Source organism: Wasmannia auropunctata, unplaced genomic scaffold (genome assembly GCF_000956235.1).
Source record: "Wasmannia auropunctata unplaced genomic scaffold, wasmannia.A_1.0 LD334579.1, whole genome shotgun sequence".
NCBI lineage: Eukaryota > Metazoa > Arthropoda > Insecta > Hymenoptera > Formicidae > Wasmannia > Wasmannia auropunctata.
Window position 1 is genome coordinate 717,844 of NW_012028311.1, and position 20,151 is coordinate 737,994.

Here is a 20,151-nt window from a genome sequence, read left to right on the forward strand (position 1 = left end):
CCTCCGTTCTCTCGACGGCGCCGAGACCCGTGTGCGTGTTTGTTTCTCTCATCCGCAGTGGTGCGGGAGTGCGGGAGTCGATTCGCGACGAGGATCGAAGGATTTCTCTCGGCGATACCAATCTCGGTGACAATATTTCTCTCAATTTTCACGCGGTTTTTTTTTCTCCGCACTTGCGAAGATCGGAGTGGATTGTCCTGGTTATTACGACCGGAATCCGCGGTTATCTCGATAAACCCGTCGCAGGAAAGATACCGCGCGGGCGCGCTCGACGCCAATGTGGACGCATTTTTGTTGGCGCGCGCTCTCGAGAGCGCTCTCGTGACCCACCATGCGCGACAACACGGTAATTTCCAATTACCGCGCGACCGGCCCTTCGACCAGCCTCCATTATTGTAACGAGAGAAGTTAAAGGTCGATCCGATTACACGGATCTCTTCCTGAAACGGGCGGGAACTTCTCGGTGCTCCGTGAACGGAGAATAAAAAAAGGGCGGACTAGCCCATCTTTCAGAAGAGATAAACTCGATATTAGATATAAACCAATGTAATTGTTATCGAATATCTTAGTCCAACTGAATTTCTAACGTTAAAGAAAATATATAGAAAGATTAATCGTTGATCTTTTATTTCTATATAAAAATATAAAGTGAATAGATGGAGTGGGGTCTAAAACTTTAGTAAGTTTAAATTTCAAATTTCGGCTAGAATTCTCAAAAAAAATTTTCTTTTCATTATATAATGAGGTACACAAGATCATGTATGAAAAATTTAAACTCATGACGGACGCATTGCATATACTTGTCAGTAGACTCTCCAATTTAACACAAACTTTTGTTTCCTCAACACAGTAAGATAATTTTTCGGATAATTTAATGTCAATTTTTCAGTATACTTTTTTTATCTATTTGTTTTTTTCTATTTTTCTCATGTTTAGCGATTTAAAAATTTTCTGAGCACTATTTGCGGTAAAGAAATCCTAACAGAATAGCCCTGACCCGAGAAGCTGCACATCGTTGGTCCAGCCTCGACAACGATATTTTTCTTTTTCTCTTCCTTCTTCTTCTTTCCCTTGCTTTCTGAACTGGATGCGGATGTCTCGCCGTCATCGTCGTCGTTGTTGTTATTGCTACTTTTAGTTCGCGGCGCCGTTTCTGGTGTAGTGGTGATGCTGTGAAGTATCTTCTCTGACGTAGGTGGAATTCTCGCGCCAGCGATCGCAGCGTAGATGTCCGGGCCCGCGAGTCCATTATGCATGTGCATAAGTTGCGCGCCGAGGAGAATAAGGAGGGAGAAGGGGAAAAAAGAATTTCTGACACGGTGAACCGCTTCCTTTCCAGGTTCCGAAGTGGCTCCTGCAATGCGCGCGTCGATTGTAACGCGATCGAGGATGCCTCTTTGTGCTGACACTTCCGTGAATCCTCATTCGACAGTCGAGATATTCTCGGCGCCTTGAGATTCGGTCGACTCGCAAGCCGCGGGCTCGCGGCTTGATAACTCCCGACAGTCATAAACTCGTTCGAAGAATCAGCCGAGCGGAAATATCGCGTAGGTGCACAGACGCCTAATTAACACCACGTCCACTTTTTAAAATAACGCGAGTAGAGCACCGCGAACGCAAGTAGCTCGGAAAAGTAGGACGTTACGAGCACTGAGTGGGCGGTGAGACACACTGTTTAAAAGTGGCACGGTACAGTAGTTGGCTCTTATTCTACGAGTGGCCTATCGATTGGGTCGTTAGCCCGATTAAATAGGTCCTTAGCCCAAGCTACTTGAAACGCAACGCGTCAAAGTTCGATTCGATCGAGGAATTCGATCATAAAAACTCACGCTACTTTCACTTTTCGGCTTCTACTCTCTATATGAAATTATTTTTAATATCTTTGTATTACATACAATATAAAATATACAGGTAATATTGCGTGTGTATAATTTTATATATATGTATTGTATACACACACACACGTTCAGATAATTTCATTGCGAATTATACCTATCATATGAAGTTGGCAGTAAAATTACAATCGTCTCTTTCTTTTCACGCGAGAGGGGAACAATGAGTCCCGCTACTTTATTTGCATATCGAAGCGCTATTTCATGTCCATCTATAATTACGAAGTCAGACCGCGTGGAGAATTTCAAGCCGACCCTGGAGAATCGCGGCAGGAGGACGCGGGGTGAGTCGAGGGGAAGTCCAAAGAGACGGCCGGGGTCTCGGTGTCGGTGTCGGGATTCGCGGCGTGCTCTCCAGCGCGCGAAGAAGAAGGAAGAGAGTGAATTGGGAAGGAGCGCGCGGAAGGAGATTCGTGCTCTCGTTGACTCCGGCAGAGCGGCCAGTTTCAGACTCGGCGCTGGACCGTGAGCCACGCGATCTCTCTGCCTCTCTTCTCTCTCGCTCTCGCTCTCTCTCCCTCTCTCTCCTTCTAACGCGCGCGGCCGCAAGATGTGAGGATCGACATCGATCGCGTCGTACAGCGAGAGTAGAGCCGTCGCCTTCCCGATGATAGAATGACACCGCGTGCTTCGGCTCGCTCCGTCTGCGTGGCCGATCGAGAGGAGATCGAACGCGGAGAGTGCAGGCCGTAAGATCGAGAGCGAGAGTGCGGATTGAAGTTGTCCGGAACGAGATCGCGGGTCCGCGAGTCCGAAGCGAAAAGCTTGGAGCGTCGGAGTGGCGCGATTGGATAGCTCGCGCTTGAATCGATCGCACCAAGTTTGGGAAGAGATTTGCGGAAAGAAAGAGGAGAGATCAGGTGAAACGTCGCGAGTGCGCCAAGCGTTGAAGTCTCCGCTGAGCGCGTATGTACATCGTATATACGCGTGTCTTTTAACACACGCGATACCAAGTCCACGCGCGATCCAGCTGCCATGATCTATCATCAGTCGAGTCATCAAGCGCCCACGATGTCGTCCATCAGGAAGTCGTCGCCCGGACCGCAACGTCGTTATAGCCTGCAAGCGTCCCCGGCGAAATGCGCCAAGACGAAGCGGGCGAACGATCGGGCGGTCAACGAGGAGAGATGCAGAGGTAGATGCAGGGTGCAGTGGAGTGAGAAACACGTGAAGGAGGGCTTGGTCCTCGTTCAGGAGGCGCAGCTCGCCAGGGTGGTCAAGACGGGACCCATTACAGAGCACTACGAGATCGATCCAAAACCGTTCGCGAGGTGAGTTCACGATATTATAATGCTACATCTTTAGAGTCGTAGGTCAAAATATCGTAGGAAATGGCGAAATTTATAAAACACTATACTGATTAGAACATTAGTAAAATGTAATTACATACGCAACAGCGATGCTTCTCAACATTATTACATAGATCGAGAATGGATTATCTTTAATAATAAATCCGGTATGTGCTGAATTTTTCTGAGCAAACTCTTTTCACGAAAATTGGCTACCCGCAGCTATCGCTTTGCGAACTGTGCGTTATTTACTCCCCGACGATCTCGTCCCGACGCTCCTCGTCGCGGCTCGCATCGCGTGCAACGAGCCACGCACAATGATTAATCGCCCTCGGATGCGACGCGTAATTTGTCAAAGCTTTACGCACGGTAGCAATATACGCAACGATACGTGACGCGCGTCGCGCATTAATCATATTTATTGCATCGCGCCGCTAATCGCCGCGCGAATTAGGCTGGTAATGATCGCCGGTGTAGTGACGGGACGGGATCGGGTAATAGGGCGCCGATTGCCCAACCTGCAATTTCTCTCGCGCTAATAATTTAATTTAGAGTCGCACGAAACGCGCCTGTTGCACGCACGCGGGCGTTTACGGCCGGTACGGCCGTGCAGCTCGTGATTTACTCGCGCGTCGTTATCCCGTCGTCGGGCATTCCTTTCTGTGAAATTGATCGATTTAATGACTCCCGCGTGTGCGACGAATAATAATTTTCCGAATAATAACGTCGATCAATCGTCGAATTTGTCGTTTTAAACCCCTGCCGAATGTAAATTGCCGATTAACGTTATCTGGGAACTTTAACTGCGTCGGAGCGGGATTCGGATTCAAAGCGGGTTTCGCCCAGTTCATCGTCGGTGTGTCTCAACGAGACGAATAAATAAATAAATCAATAAATGTGGGATACAACGTCCTCACGGAGCGGCAGTACCGGTTTCTCGGCGGGGTATTGATTAATCGGGACGGTATCGATCGCGCACGGTTATTAACCGAAACCGATATATATGTACAGTTGGCTCCCTTTCGAGAGGGCGTGATCAAGAGAGCGAGCGTGGACTTTAAGGCGTTTCATATTCATGGGTATGTTAATGCATCCGTTTTAATTTCTCGGATAGCGTCGGTGCGCGCACTGATAACTCTCCGCTCGCGCGCCCGATATCAGCCGCCGCGCGCCGTGCGATTTCCTTGCAGCGGCATTTGCATCGCTAATGAAGCTGATTTACCTGCATGTTGCTGGCGAGCACAAAGGCGTCTCGCATATAATACGTAAACAGTCGCCGGTTCCATCGGACTGAGTGATAATTGCGATATTTACGGAGATTATATTATTTGTGCGTGGATTTGTCGCGATTATACATCTTATGTGTCGGCGATACGACACTTTCTCCTCTCCCTCCTTATCTCCGTTCTTCCTCGTGTATAATTAATAATGAAAATTGAAATCGACACCTTTGATTGATTAAAATATCAGCGACCTCAACCGAAGCGGTTCTCGAAGAACCAGGGCGCTCTTTATCATACATCTGTGTCTGCATGCAATCGGTCGAGGCGAAAAGCGAAGTCGCCCTAGGGCGATATTTCATAAATTATTCAGCCGCGCGCGTCTCCCCGCTTGGCTTTCAACACTTCCCGATCGCCGTCATTATAATACGCGACCGATCGCTAAAATCCAATTTTCTATGATTACTGCCCGTACCGATCTTTAATAATAGCGAATGCTCTTTAATCGTTGCGCCGTATACAGCGGGTATTATCTCGGCGGCTCGGCGTGTGTCTCGCCGATTTAACAGCTTCATGTGTACGTGTGTGTGTGCGCACGCGCGCGTTTCTTGATACCCGCTCTGTACCCGCGGTAATTACTTTTGGAAACGAGCCTTGAGCCCCGCGGTAAAGGGCAGGAAAAATTATGGCGTATATATCGTCTTCTCCGTCTCTGCCGTCGCTTCCTTTGTTCCTCCGTCTCGCGCTTTTACGTCGTGTAGGTATATCTCTCCGGAATCCGGGAGGGGTGGAAAAATTCAGGATATGCATACCGGCGCGCGGCCTTAAAATTGGAATCGATTAAAGTTAATTGCGCAGCGCGCTATCAGATGCTCATTTACCCTTATCTCCGCGACCGCGAAAGGACGCGGCGGATATTGCCGTGGCGATGGGTCGCCAATTTGCACGCGAGGCACGTTTTCACGTGGCAATTCGCTAGACGCGATCCCAACTACAACTTCCGACTCCTGATCTCAAAGATCCGACGAGATTACCCTCGCACTTCCTCCGATTCGACGATTTTAATTAATCGATTATATACAAAAAAAATATGAAACAATCAATAAATAATATTTAAGTTCCATGAAGAATTCTTGTTCGTCGACCTTAAACGGACGAAAGACAGCACGTCGGGTTATTTATGATTTCAGTGTAGAAAGTTAATGGCACCGTCTATGATTTTATCTTACGGACTCACCGCCGTTTATGTAACACACTCTCTCGTGGATAAAGGCGCTCGCTCACTCGACACACGGGTGAAAACGTGAGGTGCGCATTACGAGTACAGCCTTGCCAGGCGCCGCTGTGTCGACCTTGCCGAAGAGACGACCGGAATCCTCGACGGCGAGTTTGAGATTCTTAGCTCAACGAAGAGCTGCGCCCGCGACTGTAAATAATATGGATCATTCCGTGAAACGTTAGATAGCACTGCGAATAGAATGTCGTCAAAATAGCGAGAGAACGTCGTCAAAGCGAACAAAATTCTCGTGGAACGAAAAGTCGAAAATAGAACACCAAAAGATGTTTCCCGCGATGGATGGTGAAGTAAAAAATAAAATTGTTAGGGCATAAAAAAAATACGCTGTCTACAAATCAGCGATGGCTGAAAACGCTCGTAGAAACGAAGCGTTTTCGTATAGTGCTTCGAAGTCGCTGCATGAGAGAAGAATGCGACGAGGAGTAGCGAGAGAAGAAACGTATTGGAGAATTCGATGAAAAAAGTATTCGAGCAATGAACGATGTCGAGGGGGAAAGCGGTAGCATTTGGGCATCGACTTGTTTTTCAAGGATAAAATTCATCGCGTGAAAACGCAAAGTCAATCGATGTTAAAAGACCGAAGCTGCATCGGGAACATCCGATCGAGCGGGCAACAGACAATCGTAAATATAAATCGTACCGTCACTCTCCATCATTTTACGTTACGCTTCATTTTATTCTCGCACGTGCGCGCGTCGTTTCATATCTTATACAATTTATCTCCGGCGATTTTTCAACGTTGCGATTTGAGATTAAAATATATGGAGTATCACGGGATTGCATCTTGTGCAGGGGAGGGTCCACGTTTTTTTCTCCCCCTCCTTTCTTTTCTTCTCGTGTAAGTATTAACAAAGGATTTGTTAAAACTTAACAGCGGTCAGTGGGCGAGAGTCTATCGCTGCAGGTCGCGATCGACCGGCATTCTTTACGCGGCCAAATACTCGTCCAGGAACCGATTCAACGCCGATTGTAGCGCGGAACTGAGACACGAGATCGCTTTGCTGTCCCTGTGCTCGCAATCGCCACGTGTCGTCAGGCTGCACGATGTCTACGAGACGCCGAAGGAAATTATCTTAGTCATGGAATAGTAAGTAATTGCGTTCTTGTTCTTTATTTTCTACTAGATTAAATCTTTCGCTTTATATATACATAAATTTTGTAATATCAGTTGTATTAAATCAGAAGAATAGCGCTGTGAAGCATTTATAGGAAAAATAATAACAATCGCTCATAACTACGTTGTTAAATACTAAAAGATCAAATTTAAACCAACTCCTGAGTTAAATAACATTTTGTTATTTTTAATTTCTATGTGTGTCAAAATGTTTTTTTTAATTCGAAAAATGTGGTTAAAAAACAATCACATCTAATTAATTCATTTCCATGATGAATTTCTTAGTTTCAAAATAAATAGCATCCAAATTACCATGTAAAAATAATAAGCTAAATTGTTCAACTGCGTTGTTTTAATTGAATTAACGACAGAATTAACATATTGAGTAGGAGTAGTGGCGACTTGTAGGAATGATTGGAAATGACTCAAAGCATCCTAAGCATCATCCATCTCAGATATTATCTCCCAAGAAATGACGATTTCTTTTTCAGCGCGCCCGGAGGCGATTTACAGACGCTCATCGACGGCGATTTGGTGCCCCTCGAAGGTGACGTCGTACACTTTGTGCGGCAGCTAGTGGAAGGACTCGCCTACCTCCACGAGAGAAATATCGCCCATTTGGACATCAAGGTAAGTTCGATCCATAAAAGGTAGATGCGAACTTGTCACGCTTCTCTCGTGTATCCGGATCCCGGAACCGATCTGCGCCGCCAGAAATTTCCAACCGTTTTCTCCGTACTCGCACACAACGAGATGGAAGCACGAAGGGAGCACGCTGGGAAATTTCACGAACAACTCAATCCGCGAGCGTGACTCCTTATTGTCGTGTCTGTTTTACTTGATACAACGTCACTAACCGGTACATGTATATTCCGATATACAGTCAATACTTTCGTACAAGTGACATGTGTTAACTGATCGAATGAGCTTGGACAGTCATCGAGTGACACAGTCTCCGTTTCGTAAAAACAATAAAAACAATATAACGCGGCTACCGGATGGGAGTTTTAATTGCGATCGGTCGCGCTATCGATCGCGCGGGGACGATGAACGATAAGCTCTCGAAAACAAATTGGAATTGCCATTTATGCTGCGCACAGAGACAGACGCACGTATGTGCATACACACGTACGCGCGCTGTTCGATCATAGGGTCACCTCGATCGCGGCGCGACACGACGAGAGGGAAGAAAAAAAAAATCAATCCAGCCCAAACGAAATCACAAGTACACGGGCCAGCCTCGCCTTCGTTTTCGATTTATCGCGAGCGCAACGGGCCGTTTCGACATCCACGGAAACCGAACTCGCTTTTACGTACGGGCTTTACGAAGAAATAAATTATAAAAAAAAAAAAAGAGGGACGTGGTTCCTCGCGTCGTGTTCGCGCGACGACGAACGAGGATGGAAAACGGACGAGTCGACCGGACTTTCGAAACTTGAGACACCTTCGTGAGCGGTGTTTTGCTTCTCCCCGAGTCGTCGGTGTTGATTTCGTTCGCCGTTCATCAGCGAAAAAAAGCCCGCGTTCCAGACGTTCCGCGCTTTCAGCATAACGTTTTTCTTGTCGATGTTACACGAATTATTCTGGGATCCTTCTGAGTCAGTGCTATGAAAATCAAGCAGTGTGCTCGGAGTCCCATCGGAACGAATGAATTGTCCACTCAGTCCAGTGAATGACGACTCGCTTCGAGCTCGCTTTATTTTCTCGAAGCCGACAGATCTTTTTTTTTTTTTTTTGCCGAATGTCTGAGTCTCGTACGGGCAGTAGTAAATGTCTCGGACTGCCTTACTTTTGCGACGTTTTTATTTTTATTTTCTCTTTTTCGGCCATAAAATGCTCTTGAACGGCGTTAATTACGCGCAGACGCGTCGTCGGTATCGCACAGTCGACGACATTTACGCGCGAAGGGGTCTTTAATCTTCGACGGTCTTTAATCTCGACAGCGATAGTTTTATCGTTACGCGTCCAGTCGCGCGCTGCGTAAAAATGTCGGGGGCTTAGAAGTCTCGGCAAACGGTGTGCGGCTGTCTCGCTGGACTCGGTTTGGCTCAGAGTTTGAGAACATTTATTCCACGATATTTTTGACTATTTCTCTCACACGCTCTTTCACACGTGGCGTGATGACTTTTCATCATCGTTCCATTAGTGTAAGTGTGTGCGTTCGCATTATTTATTGTCGGCTCCTGTCGGTTGGATTAGAAGTACGTTAGAAAAATATATCTCGTTCCATTCGGATATAACTCTTACCGTACATTTTATTTCGTCGCTAATCAAAGAATTCACTAATCAAAGAAAACGATGATCGCGAGCCGGATTAGTCGGATTGCGAGGTGAACGTGTGCCAGGTTGTAAAATCGCGTGAATATTCGCGGAAAAAAAATAAGCTGACAACAACACGCTGGGTGATGTAGAAGCGACTCCGTGCCGTAAAGTGCATTTTGATTCGACGAGGTCGTCGGAATCGCTCGTTACGGAAGATTCCTCCTCGTTATCCTCGCGGGGGAGAGAGAGAGAGAGAGAGAGAAAGAGATCGTCGAGCCTTTAGCAGCTCGAGCGACATCCTCGAGCGAGGTAGCGGGGATATACCCGACGTCGTCGTTCGCCAACGTCCGCCTTGCGTATTTTATTTTTGCGATCCTCCGCGTGCGCGAGTTAAGGTCGATTTGCATTACGCCGAGCCGAGAGTTCGATTACTCTCGCGTGTGAAACAAAGAGTCCCGGTCGACCGAGGGTCGGTTCGGCACGATTAATTCAAAGAACGAAAATTAATCACGCGAATCAGTGCACGATGGGTCGATTGGCGTTTACCCGCGCGCGAGAAGGGGGGTGACGCAATAAATTAACTTTGACCCACTACGAGCTGCTCGTTGCTCAAGTTCCCGACGAATGGGTACCACCTGATTTATTTCGTAAGCGCGCCGCGGCGGAGTGTATACGTATATATACGTATATCGCGCCGTTGCGTATATACGACGTGAACATTATTCCCGCGCTCCATAAACACGCCGCTGCCGTATTTGGCGGTGCGGCATATATAGCACGTGAGGGGGAGAAAAAGGAGCTCTCCCGCCGTTGGGTGTTCGCGCACGAACCCCGAACAAATATCGCACGTGCGATTTCCCCGTCTGGACTCACGAGCCGCGCCGGGAGAAACGGGAGAGAACTGTGAGGGATTTCGCCACCACGTCGAAACATCCACGTCGAAGCTCGCGTGAAGTCCACGCTTCGTGGAGAATCCGCATGAAGGGTGAGGGGAAGGGGGGGCGGGAATAAGAACGGAACAAAACAGACGATTGGATTCGTGTCTTGGTCTCGTCTCGCGGGATATCGCGGGATATCGCTCGAGTCCGGTGCCGCCCACACTGATGTGCGGGGTCCGCGGGAGCGCGCCGCGGAGACGAGATATCGCACCGAGCAGCGAGAGATCGCCGCGAAAGATCGCGGGGAGTTCGCGACGCGGAGGAGGAGAGGAAGGAAAAAAAAAGCGGAGAAGAAAAGAAAACGGTGCGCGCGACGCCGCTTCTCGCGCTCGTGCAGCGAGCGGACGACCACGCCCTGCTCCTTCGCCGGTTGTGCACACACACTCTCGGTGAATCACCACCTGGTTTCCTACCTCCTCTCCGTGGGGTACCCGCGTCTGGGCTGCCATAACCGGAGCAACTCCCCGATAACCCGAGAGAGTTCCCCCGCGCGAGGGAAATCGCGCGACGCGACGCGAGTTATTCGGACTTGGGTATCGACAGGTAGCCTTACGTCCGTAACACCTGGCGACGTACGATTTTATATCCGAGATGTATTAGCATAGCTCTTTACACCGGTTCGGTTCAGCCAGGTGCAGTATATTTACTTTTTTCTCTCACGTAGGACAAGTATAGGTTCGATTGAACAGTCAGCCGACTTTGATGTATATTCGCTCGAGCCCACGCGTCTGTTTGGTCAACGCGAGAAGATTTCGTCAATTCGTGTGGGATTGCCAATCATATCCTTCTGGAAAGTCCGGGGAATTGGTTAGATATTTACCAATGTCATAACGCTAAAAGAAATTGATTAACAGATGCCCAAGGCGATCGTTGAGATCAGACTTCATTTGCAATTTGTGGAATTCGCACACCCAGAGGCGATTAATTAAAAAGTCAAGATATTATAATGTACAACTTCGAGTGGCATATATGGAACATACGTTTGCATGCTTATCGTTTTTATTTTAGCGTCCCGATATTTTCGTTACAAATTGTATTCCAGAAATCAGATACTTGTTCAATTCCAATAGATCGGATCGAATGAAAAAGAAAATCTCTTGTGCAGGCTCGATGTCGCAGTCCAAATGTTTGTTTCTGGGAAATGAATCGCGTTGTATCGATCGCGCTTCCTATTTCGTCGAGCGAATCCATCCGTAAATTGGATTCGCGTACAACGAGAACACGCCGCGCACCGCGATCTCTCGATCGCGTCATTCGATCCCTCTCCGAGTTCGCGAGCGGCAGGCCGGCCTGAATGACAATTATTTCGCGCTCTTGGCTTAATCGACAGTCGTTTCACGGGGAAAAAAAAACGCGAGACCCGACGGAAAATAAATCTCTCGAAAAAGGCCACGAGCGCGAGGCGGACGAAGATGGGCGGCGTCCGCCGTTTTGATTCGCGAGCGCGATTGCGAGCCGCGCATTATTCCGTATAGTTCTACCCGCTAGTACAGGTCTGCTTGTCATTCGGTTGCAGCACGCGCGGTTGTTCGCGAGCTGCTGCGCGATATTATTGCCGCCCGTAAAGCCCCGACGTGCGGAGAGCACGGCCCCGCGTAATATTCCCGCCACGTAATGGCCCCGTCGTCGGAGGGAATTACGTATCTCCGAGGGCCGGCGAGATTTATTTTTACGTCTTTTGTCATTATTTATTAGTCGCGCGCGCGGCCGAGAGAAACTTTGAATATTCAGGCGCGCCTACGTGAAAATGCCCAAGGCTCCTCCCGCTAAAGCGTGATGCTGACCGAGCCCGAACGCCGACGACGCTCGAAAAAGGGTCGTCCTCCGTTCGCGTTTTGTCTTCATCGCGACGAGCTGAAGATGCATATAAGCTTGGAACTCGATGCGAGCACGCTCCTATTTACCATGAAAAAAGAAAACGCGGGACAAGCTTTTTTTGTACCTCGACACCTACGGACAGCTAGTTGCCGCTTTATCATATCTTGCTCAATCGAGTTGTTGCTCCACATGCGAATATATACGCGACGTACGTGCGTTGCATACTCGACTCGTTCGTTCGGGCGATCTGCTGGCGGCTGGCGAAAGCCGTGATTCTGCGGTCGATATATATAAAATATAGAAATATGTCAAATCGCACGAGATCGTTGCGATCTAGATTATGTCAGCAATTATAATAACGGCAGCCTTCGGTAGTCAGCGACCTTCGTTATACGCCGATTACTACTGACGATTTATGGTAATTGGATTGTCGGCGTGTCTTTGAATTCACGGCGATCCGCCGCGAATCGTTAGCGCGCGGTAGCGTTCGCGGTAGCGCTCCTTACCCTTCACGTCCGATACGGACGCTTTCATAAATTATCTCGGGATAATATCGCGCCGGTACCCACGATGTCTCTTTCGCGACTAATTATTTCCCTCGTCCGCGATCGATCGCGGCCGTGTCGTCACGACGAATACACAGCGACCACAGTGGCCGGCGATCGAGATAGCATTTATATCGGCAAACAGACGCCGCTATTCACCAGGTCGTCGCAAAAACGGTCGAAGACCGGCGGCGCGCCGCGCGTTCCGCCCGAGTCGCGCACTGCATGCGCTCATTGAACTCTCCTCTTGTTTCTCTTTGTCGCGAGGTATATGAGGTATTTCGCGAGCCCGAACGAGCGTAGAATTCAAAGTAAATTCAAAGGGACGATTGCCGGATGCGGAAGAACGCACGATGCATGTCCCCGTGCGAACCTCAGAAACGGCTCGTCGAAGCGCGGTCATGGCATCGCGATTCCGTAATCTAAACGACGCGCATACACCGAAATTCCATTCACCGGCGGAACCGGGCGCGCTGTAACGCGATACAGAAATCGCTTCCTCACGCCGTTAATATGCTCGCGCGCCCTTATCGGCGCGCGAGCACGCGGAAGACCGATCGCATCCCTTTGGTTACGACCGCAATAAAACGGCCGACAGGACAGTTCAGCTCTTCGGAGATACGGACGCGATCCCAGCGAAACTATCTGTTTCGCAAGATAACACCATGCAAGGCGATTTGATCGTGCGGATGCGTGCATTGCACGATGAGGCCGGATAATAATTTAGCTTGTCAGAAGTCAAACCGATCAAGTCCATAAAACAGACAGCAGAGAAAATTAACGAAGTTAGATTAATCCTTTGACTGTCGCATAAATTTTTTTTATCGGTCCCCTGGCGCTTATACTATATTATGTTTTAAATAATGTAAATTTAAGTAAATCTTTCACATTGAAGTATACATTTTCCGATAACATATATTTTTTTAATAATAGGCAAAGTTGATCTCTCTTAAAAAAATTACAATTATATCATATAAAAAAATTAATTCAAAGTGTTCTCGGTTCATCAAGTGATAGTAAATAGAAAATATGTGTTAAATTAACACTAAAATTGATATATGATGGCGCCGGTGAAATTCACATACAAGGTATGTATCAATGGCTTCAATTGGATATATACAGCAGTCAAAGTATTAATATACTAATCACACCCTGACACTAAAATTGAGAAATTGATAAGGAAGGACTGATCAGTTAGGCTTCGGAGAGATTCAATTTTGAGATCATTTCCTCATTTATATCAAAGTTTTTCTTAATAAACATTATACGTGTAAGTGTGCATGGAATTTTTTTTTGATTCTTTTACAGCCTCAAAATCTGGTCATGATGGGCTCCTTCCCGGACTGCGATGTTAAGCTATGCGACTTCGAAATCTCGAGAGTGATTCTCGAGGGCACTGAGGTCCGGGAGATTCTTGGTACGCCGGATTATGTCGGTGAGTGACCGGCCTTCTAAAATTCTCAGTGTAGTTACTACTTCATTTTACTTATACGTCGATGGGAAATTTAATTTTTAAGTAGTATATGTAGGCTATCGATTCGGATCCATTTTAACGATGTCGAAGAATTTTGAAACTTACAGCGAAGAAAAAAATATGACTTTTATTCTTTAAATTTAAAAAATATAGAAATAATAATAATAAAAATAATAAAAATTAAAATACAAATAATAATTAAATAAAAGTGATAAAAATTAAAACACGTAATACACAATGAAAAGAAAAATATTTTTATCTATACCGAAAATATATGTGTTACGTAACGGTTAGAAAGTTACTTGCTAAGAAAAAAACTTTTTTTTAACAAGACAACCGGTCTCTTTCGTTATATTACTGCCATAACGAGTAAGAAGAATAAAATGTTCCGTCTTCTACCGCGACGTATTAACGTCATTCGAAATTTCGAAAATTTAACGCGCTTCATAAATCTCTTTCGAGAGCAACAATTTGGAGCATGCCCGAAGTTGAGAGATTGCCGAGAGATCGGCGCCGATAGTGGCTTGACAAACTTCCTTAATCAAGAATACAAAAATATAAATTGCCACATTATGGCTGTCGAGAGATAGCCGTGTACCGGGCATTACTTGGTGCCAAGGAGTCACGGTGACGTCGTTTCGAAAGGGGAACTCGTCCAGGTGGTACGTCCGCGCTCTTTGCTCTCTGCCGCGCAGCTTAATTGCTACCGATCATTATCTGGGTCCGCTAATTGACAATCACCGTGGCGAGATCGCAAATATAATCGATATTAATTGACACGTTAGCCTTATTGCACGCTGCCGAGCCCACAGACGCGCGCCCTTAATAAAACTCGGCGGGGAGGAGAGGAGGGAAGAGGGCCCGTTACGCACACGAATACGCACACGCGGCGGGCCCCTCGATCCCCCTCTGCCGTAATTGACGTCGGTCTCTTCAAATCGTGCCGTTTCCAGGCAAGGTAATCGACGCGTCGTGGCCTCTACGTCGCGGAACGAAGTAAATAACAAAGTCGGACGGCCGATGAATTAACGTTCCCTCCTTTGTGCAATCTCTTCCTTTCTTTTTCTCTCTTTCTCTTTTTATCTCTGTCCCTGCCTCGCGCGCGAAAATTGAGATCTCGCGCGAACAATGCCTCTTCGTCGAGCCCGTCGTAAGCCCAAATATGATTTGCAATTTAAAACGTCGCGTTCCTTCGGAACTCGCCGAAAATTATTTACCGATTAATCATCGCCGGTGTCGGCTTCAATCGGTCTCGCCCGCCCACTTATCTCATTTTCTCATTCGCTGTAACAGCGAAATGTCAAGCGGCGAGGTGTCGGAGGTGGGTAACCGTTACGCCCGTTAAGACAGGGTGCGCTCTAAATCCGTCTGCTTAACAGACAGAAACCGGTGTGGACTACCCGCCGCGCGATTTAATTGATGCGTGTCGCCACCGCGCACGATCGCGTCCTGTCTACGAAATAATAGGATCAACAAGCGGGGTCGGCGGGATGGTGGGCAGTTTAAGATCGTATCGTCGGTCGAGGCAATCCGGTCGGACGGTCTGACGGCGATAGACCGGAATAGTCATTGCAATATCTCCTTGCTCCGCTCGCGCTGAACTTTTACGGGGGCTTCACGCGGATCCAGGTACGTCGGGGACTCTCATGACGATCTTGGGCGACGAGGTGCCGAGAGCCTGAAATTCCGACGCGTAGAATCGTCGCGGTAACATCCCGAACGCGAAATTCGTCCCGAAACCGCGAGATCCTCATCTCATCTCTCGCACATATCGGCCCACATTCGATTTTCATATGTAAATAAAAATGACGCTTGCGAATCCGAATGACGTCACGCGCGAGGTCACTGGACACGAAATAAGTGGACGTGCGGAGGAGAGACCTCGGCACGTGAGACCGCTGATTGCTATTGTGCGCACATTTCCATACCATTCAATCGTGTTTACATTTCTCTCTTTCAGCGCCTGAAATACTGCATTATGAGCCGATCACGCTGGCAGCCGATATGTGGTAAGGCCAAACGTGGCATGTTTCGTTTACCCTTTCTGCGCAGATGCAGAGCGAGTTTCCTTCGTCTACGAAAATATCCTCTTTTCCAGGTCGCTCGGTGTCACGACCTACGTACTGCTGACGGGTTTCTCGCCCTTCGGCGGCGAGACCGATCAGGAGACCTTCCAGAATATATCTTTAGGGGAGGTGGACTTCCCCGAAGAGCTGTTTGAGGATGTCTCGGTGCAGGCAAAAGACTTTGTCGCAAAACTTTTGGTGCTAGACCCAAGGTATAATTATTGTATGTAAGATTAGTGAGCGATCGAATATTTCTTTCGACAGTGTTGTCAAACAATTTCGTCACATAAAGATTCGAATTGCGCTCTCGAATATTATAAAAAATTAGAAATTTTGAAGAATTTAGAACGTTTTAAAATACTTCGAAATACTGAAAACTCTTGCATCGTCGTACATTGAAAGTAATTCGATAAATTCTCGAGTCCATATTGACGTACAATTTATCGCGCTTAGATTTTCTCGAATAAATTGTATTAAAAAATAAATTTTCCCCCTTTTTTATTTTCTAAGTGCACGGATGACCGCGAAGCAATGCCTGCGCCACGACTGGCTGCGCGGCGCGCCAACACAGGCGTCGCCGCATCTGCGAAGGTATCTGTCGAAGTCGCGGGAGGTTCTTTTAGAGCGCGTGGTTAGTCGTGAGAATCTGAGGAGGGCCGCGCTGATTAGCCAGACGACCAGCCAGGCGAGTCTCTGCCAGGGGGACATCCGATCGGAAAGCGATCAGAATTATCAGCACCGTCAACAGGGCTTACAGGATTGCATGCTCAGCCAAAGCGAGATGTGTCTGAGCCATCGCCTAACCGGAAGTCGCTCGAGTTTGGAGGGTAGCGAGGGTTTCACCAGCCCGGCGGATTCTCAGGCCAGCCTGAACTCCTCCAGAACCAGCCTGAGTTGCGCAAGCCAGAGCTGTCTGCTGAATCAAGAACAAACCCAGGGACTGCTGAGTAAAGCTCAGAGCCGATCTCAGGCTAATCTGAATCAGGGCCTGAGTCGCGGTATACTGTCGAGGATTCGTAGTCTGAATCACGTTCAGTCTCAAGCGTGTCTGCTGAACGGATCCTCGCCGATCAACTGCGGGCGAGCCGGTGCTGTCGCCACGATGAATCCCGTAATCAGTAAGTCCCGCGAGAAACTGTACGGCTTGAGATCCCTGTCCAAGTCTCAGGGCGTTCTAGACATCTATAGAAGTCTGGAATGCCTAAAACGGCGAAGGAAGAGCTACCAGCGCGCGAGGACCGAGGACATGTTGCCGATTTTCAAGCAACTCGGTGCCGAGATTGCGTCCTCTAGACTCACACCCTCGATCAGCGACGATCGTTTGGCCGTTGACGTAAAATCGGAGAGCGATTTAACATCCGATAAAATCGAGCGAAAAAGTGTGCCGATCGTTTCGTCGACAGAAACGAAGATACCGAGCGATTTCAGTAGCGATCGGAATCGCGTTGAGTCGGCTAATGAATCGCAACGCGCAGCGAAGAACGCAGAACCGCAGACGTCGAAGAAACTCACCGCGGAATCCGAGGAGAATCTAGATTCTCTCAAGTCCGTCGAATCGGACACTCTGACGGAGGATTCCGACGAGATGCCGCTGTGCCGCAACGCGGTGCCCGCCAACGCGGACAAACATCCCTGCGAACGTCAGCATTCCGACGTGTCCAGCCGTTCCAACAACTCGGCGGCGTCCGACGACAAGGAGGATCGCTCGACGGAGTCGGAGAACGACGAGCCGAAGTTCACGGTGGCGCAGCTGGTCTCCGCCTTCAACAAGCATCAGGAGGTCGCCTCGAAGACGAGCCTACGGGCAATCATGTCCGAGAGGCGGATCAACGAGATGATGTTCCCGACCGGCACGAAGGCGTTGCGTCTCTTCATCCCGGACATCAACATCACCGAGAGCAAGATCGTCAGGCGAAAGACGAGCTACAAGCCGCGAAAGAACTGGGAAGAGCTCAGGAAGCGCAACGAGAAGAATGAGGGCATCTTGAAGAGCCTCGACAACGATTCCGGCAACGAGGACGACGACAATGAGGACGAGACTCGGGACGGTACGAAGGATGATGCCGCGAAAAATGAAAGGGATTCCGCGGGGAGTGCGAAGGTAGGTGTAACCGATGTTTCGCAGGATTTAATGATTCGGGAGGAAGCGAATTTATCCTTAGATCGATGGTCGCTCTTGCGATCCGAGGAGAATAACGGGAGTATCTTCGTCGACAATGCGGATATTGCGGGTACTCAGAACAACCTTGACACTACGATAGACGAGAAGTACAAGCAATGCGTGAAAGATGCTATGTCCGGCAAGACAGATACGCTCGAGGACAAAAATGAGGAGAAATATGCAAAATCGCTGGAAGTGCAACCGAGAATTACCGTTCCGGTACGTCAAAAAGAGAGATTACCAAATTACATATACTCGAACGTAACTGTCGCGGCCAAAGACAACAATCGCGAAGCGTCGAAAAAGACTGTTGTCGCGGCTAACGGGAAACCCGGACCTAGAATGCCTAAGATCGAGCGAGCCAAACCGAGTTTTGGCGCCGATTCCGCGAATGTAAATCTCAAGGATATTCTGCAACGGGTGGACAATTCCCAAAGTGCCTCTAGAGAAAATCTGGAAAATCTGAGGAAGAGAACATCGATCGCGAAGATTATCTTAAACGACAATCTCGTCCATGACAATCAAGAGAGTGGTCCCGGCGGCTGCACGGCGACGAATTCTCGCGCGAAAAGCGAACCGCCTTCAAATGACAATCAGTCGGAGGAACGAACGAAGCTGATGGTACCACCGTCCTTCATCCGATCCTCTTCCTTGTCCAGCGACAGCAGCTGCCCCACGCCGTCGAGCGTGCAGTCTGACGTGAACGTGTCGTGGGAGGACGTCCAGGTCGCTACGGGCTCCAGCACGTCCCTGGAGAAGGAGGACGTTTACAGAGTCGCGAAGAAGAGCGACGTCCAGCGAACGTGTAGCGAGGGAAGAAACAGACAGTGCGCGGACGACCGGAAGGTCTGGGGGCGGATCTGTACCGGCTCGTACACCAGGGCGATGGAAAAGTTTAGCGGTAAAAATATAGACGCCACGAAGAAGTCACTGGGCTCGACGATCCTCACGCAACAGTTGGAAAAGACTAGAAGAAAGAGTAGTCCTGCGATGCCGCAATATGTAAATCCTTAAGGATCTCGATCTTTTAGATGCTCGCTATAACGTACGCTGCAATGTAATTTGGATGAGAGACCTGACGTCATAAATACAATATGTACATTCATTTAATGTTCCTGAAGGAATATTCGACTGGACGTGATGCGGATTGCAGTAACGCGAAATCGAAGTGAGAAGGAGATTGATACTTTTTTTTTTTCTCTATATTTTAACAAGGCGGAAGAGAGATAATGTTCTCGCAACCTTGGCAGATGACCGTGAATGCGAACCTTGGGCGATTCACGGGCATTAGAAACTCCGTTGCAGTGCCACGCGCCGACATCTCCGATCGTAAGCGTATCGACGTGGCTTAATGACACGCGGAGACACGTGTCAGCGATTCTACCGGCCGTCATTAACGTCCCACTCGATTTGCGTCGAGCGCATGATCGACGGCTCAAGCGTTACCCCTTTGGCTTAATCACCATATTAAGGGAACACTTATCCTTATTCACGCGCGCGCACGCGTGCATATACCGCCAGAGTAAGGGTGGTGAATATATTTTCAGAAAAACAAGGGCATAGTGGATAAAGTAGAGTGTAGTTACTTCGAGATTCTGACATAAATCATCGTCTCAGTTACGCACTATGCTTTTTTTTTAAATATTCATAAAACATTCTTAAATTTTCTTTGATGTTTTTTAGAAGTTTCAAAGTTTTATAATTTCACAATTATACATATAAAAGATTGGTTTATCTCTTTTTTTTTTCAATAAATGTATGTATTGTATTTTCTATACAGGTGTAATTTGTTAATAAACTGAGACTAAAAAATAAACATGAATAAACACCCGTTCTTCAACGACATAATTACCGGAAAGATAGGCACGATCACTTTTGTAAGGCGTAATTAGGGGTACAATCGTGAAATTAAAAGGATCGCTGTAGATACACGATCACGGCCACGGCTCTTTATGGGATAATTATGGAGTGATTCACTCTAAGCAAATTGCGTACGCGCGCTTTCAAAGATGCGATTACAGATCGATACAGGAACTACACGCAGCTTGACCTCCGCGAAATTGCAGTAAAATAAG

General features: G+C 47.9%; 1 protein-coding gene across 1 annotated transcript; it reads left to right on the forward strand.

Annotated features, from left to right (window-relative positions):
- Window positions 1-2,098: 2,098 nt before the first annotated feature.
- On the forward strand, window positions 2,099-19,773 carry LOC105458224 (probable serine/threonine-protein kinase DDB_G0278901). The gene is made up of 7 exons (XM_011703369.1): window positions 2,099-3,163; window positions 6,573-6,785; window positions 7,304-7,442; window positions 13,684-13,810; window positions 15,810-15,858; window positions 15,948-16,127; window positions 16,426-19,773. Exons 1-7 carry the CDS (start codon window positions 2,868-2,870, stop codon window positions 19,088-19,090), a joined length of 3,669 nt encoding a protein of 1,222 aa, XP_011701671.1. The 5' UTR covers window positions 2,099-2,867; the 3' UTR covers window positions 19,091-19,773.
- The last annotated feature ends 378 nt before the right edge of the window (window positions 19,774-20,151 follow it).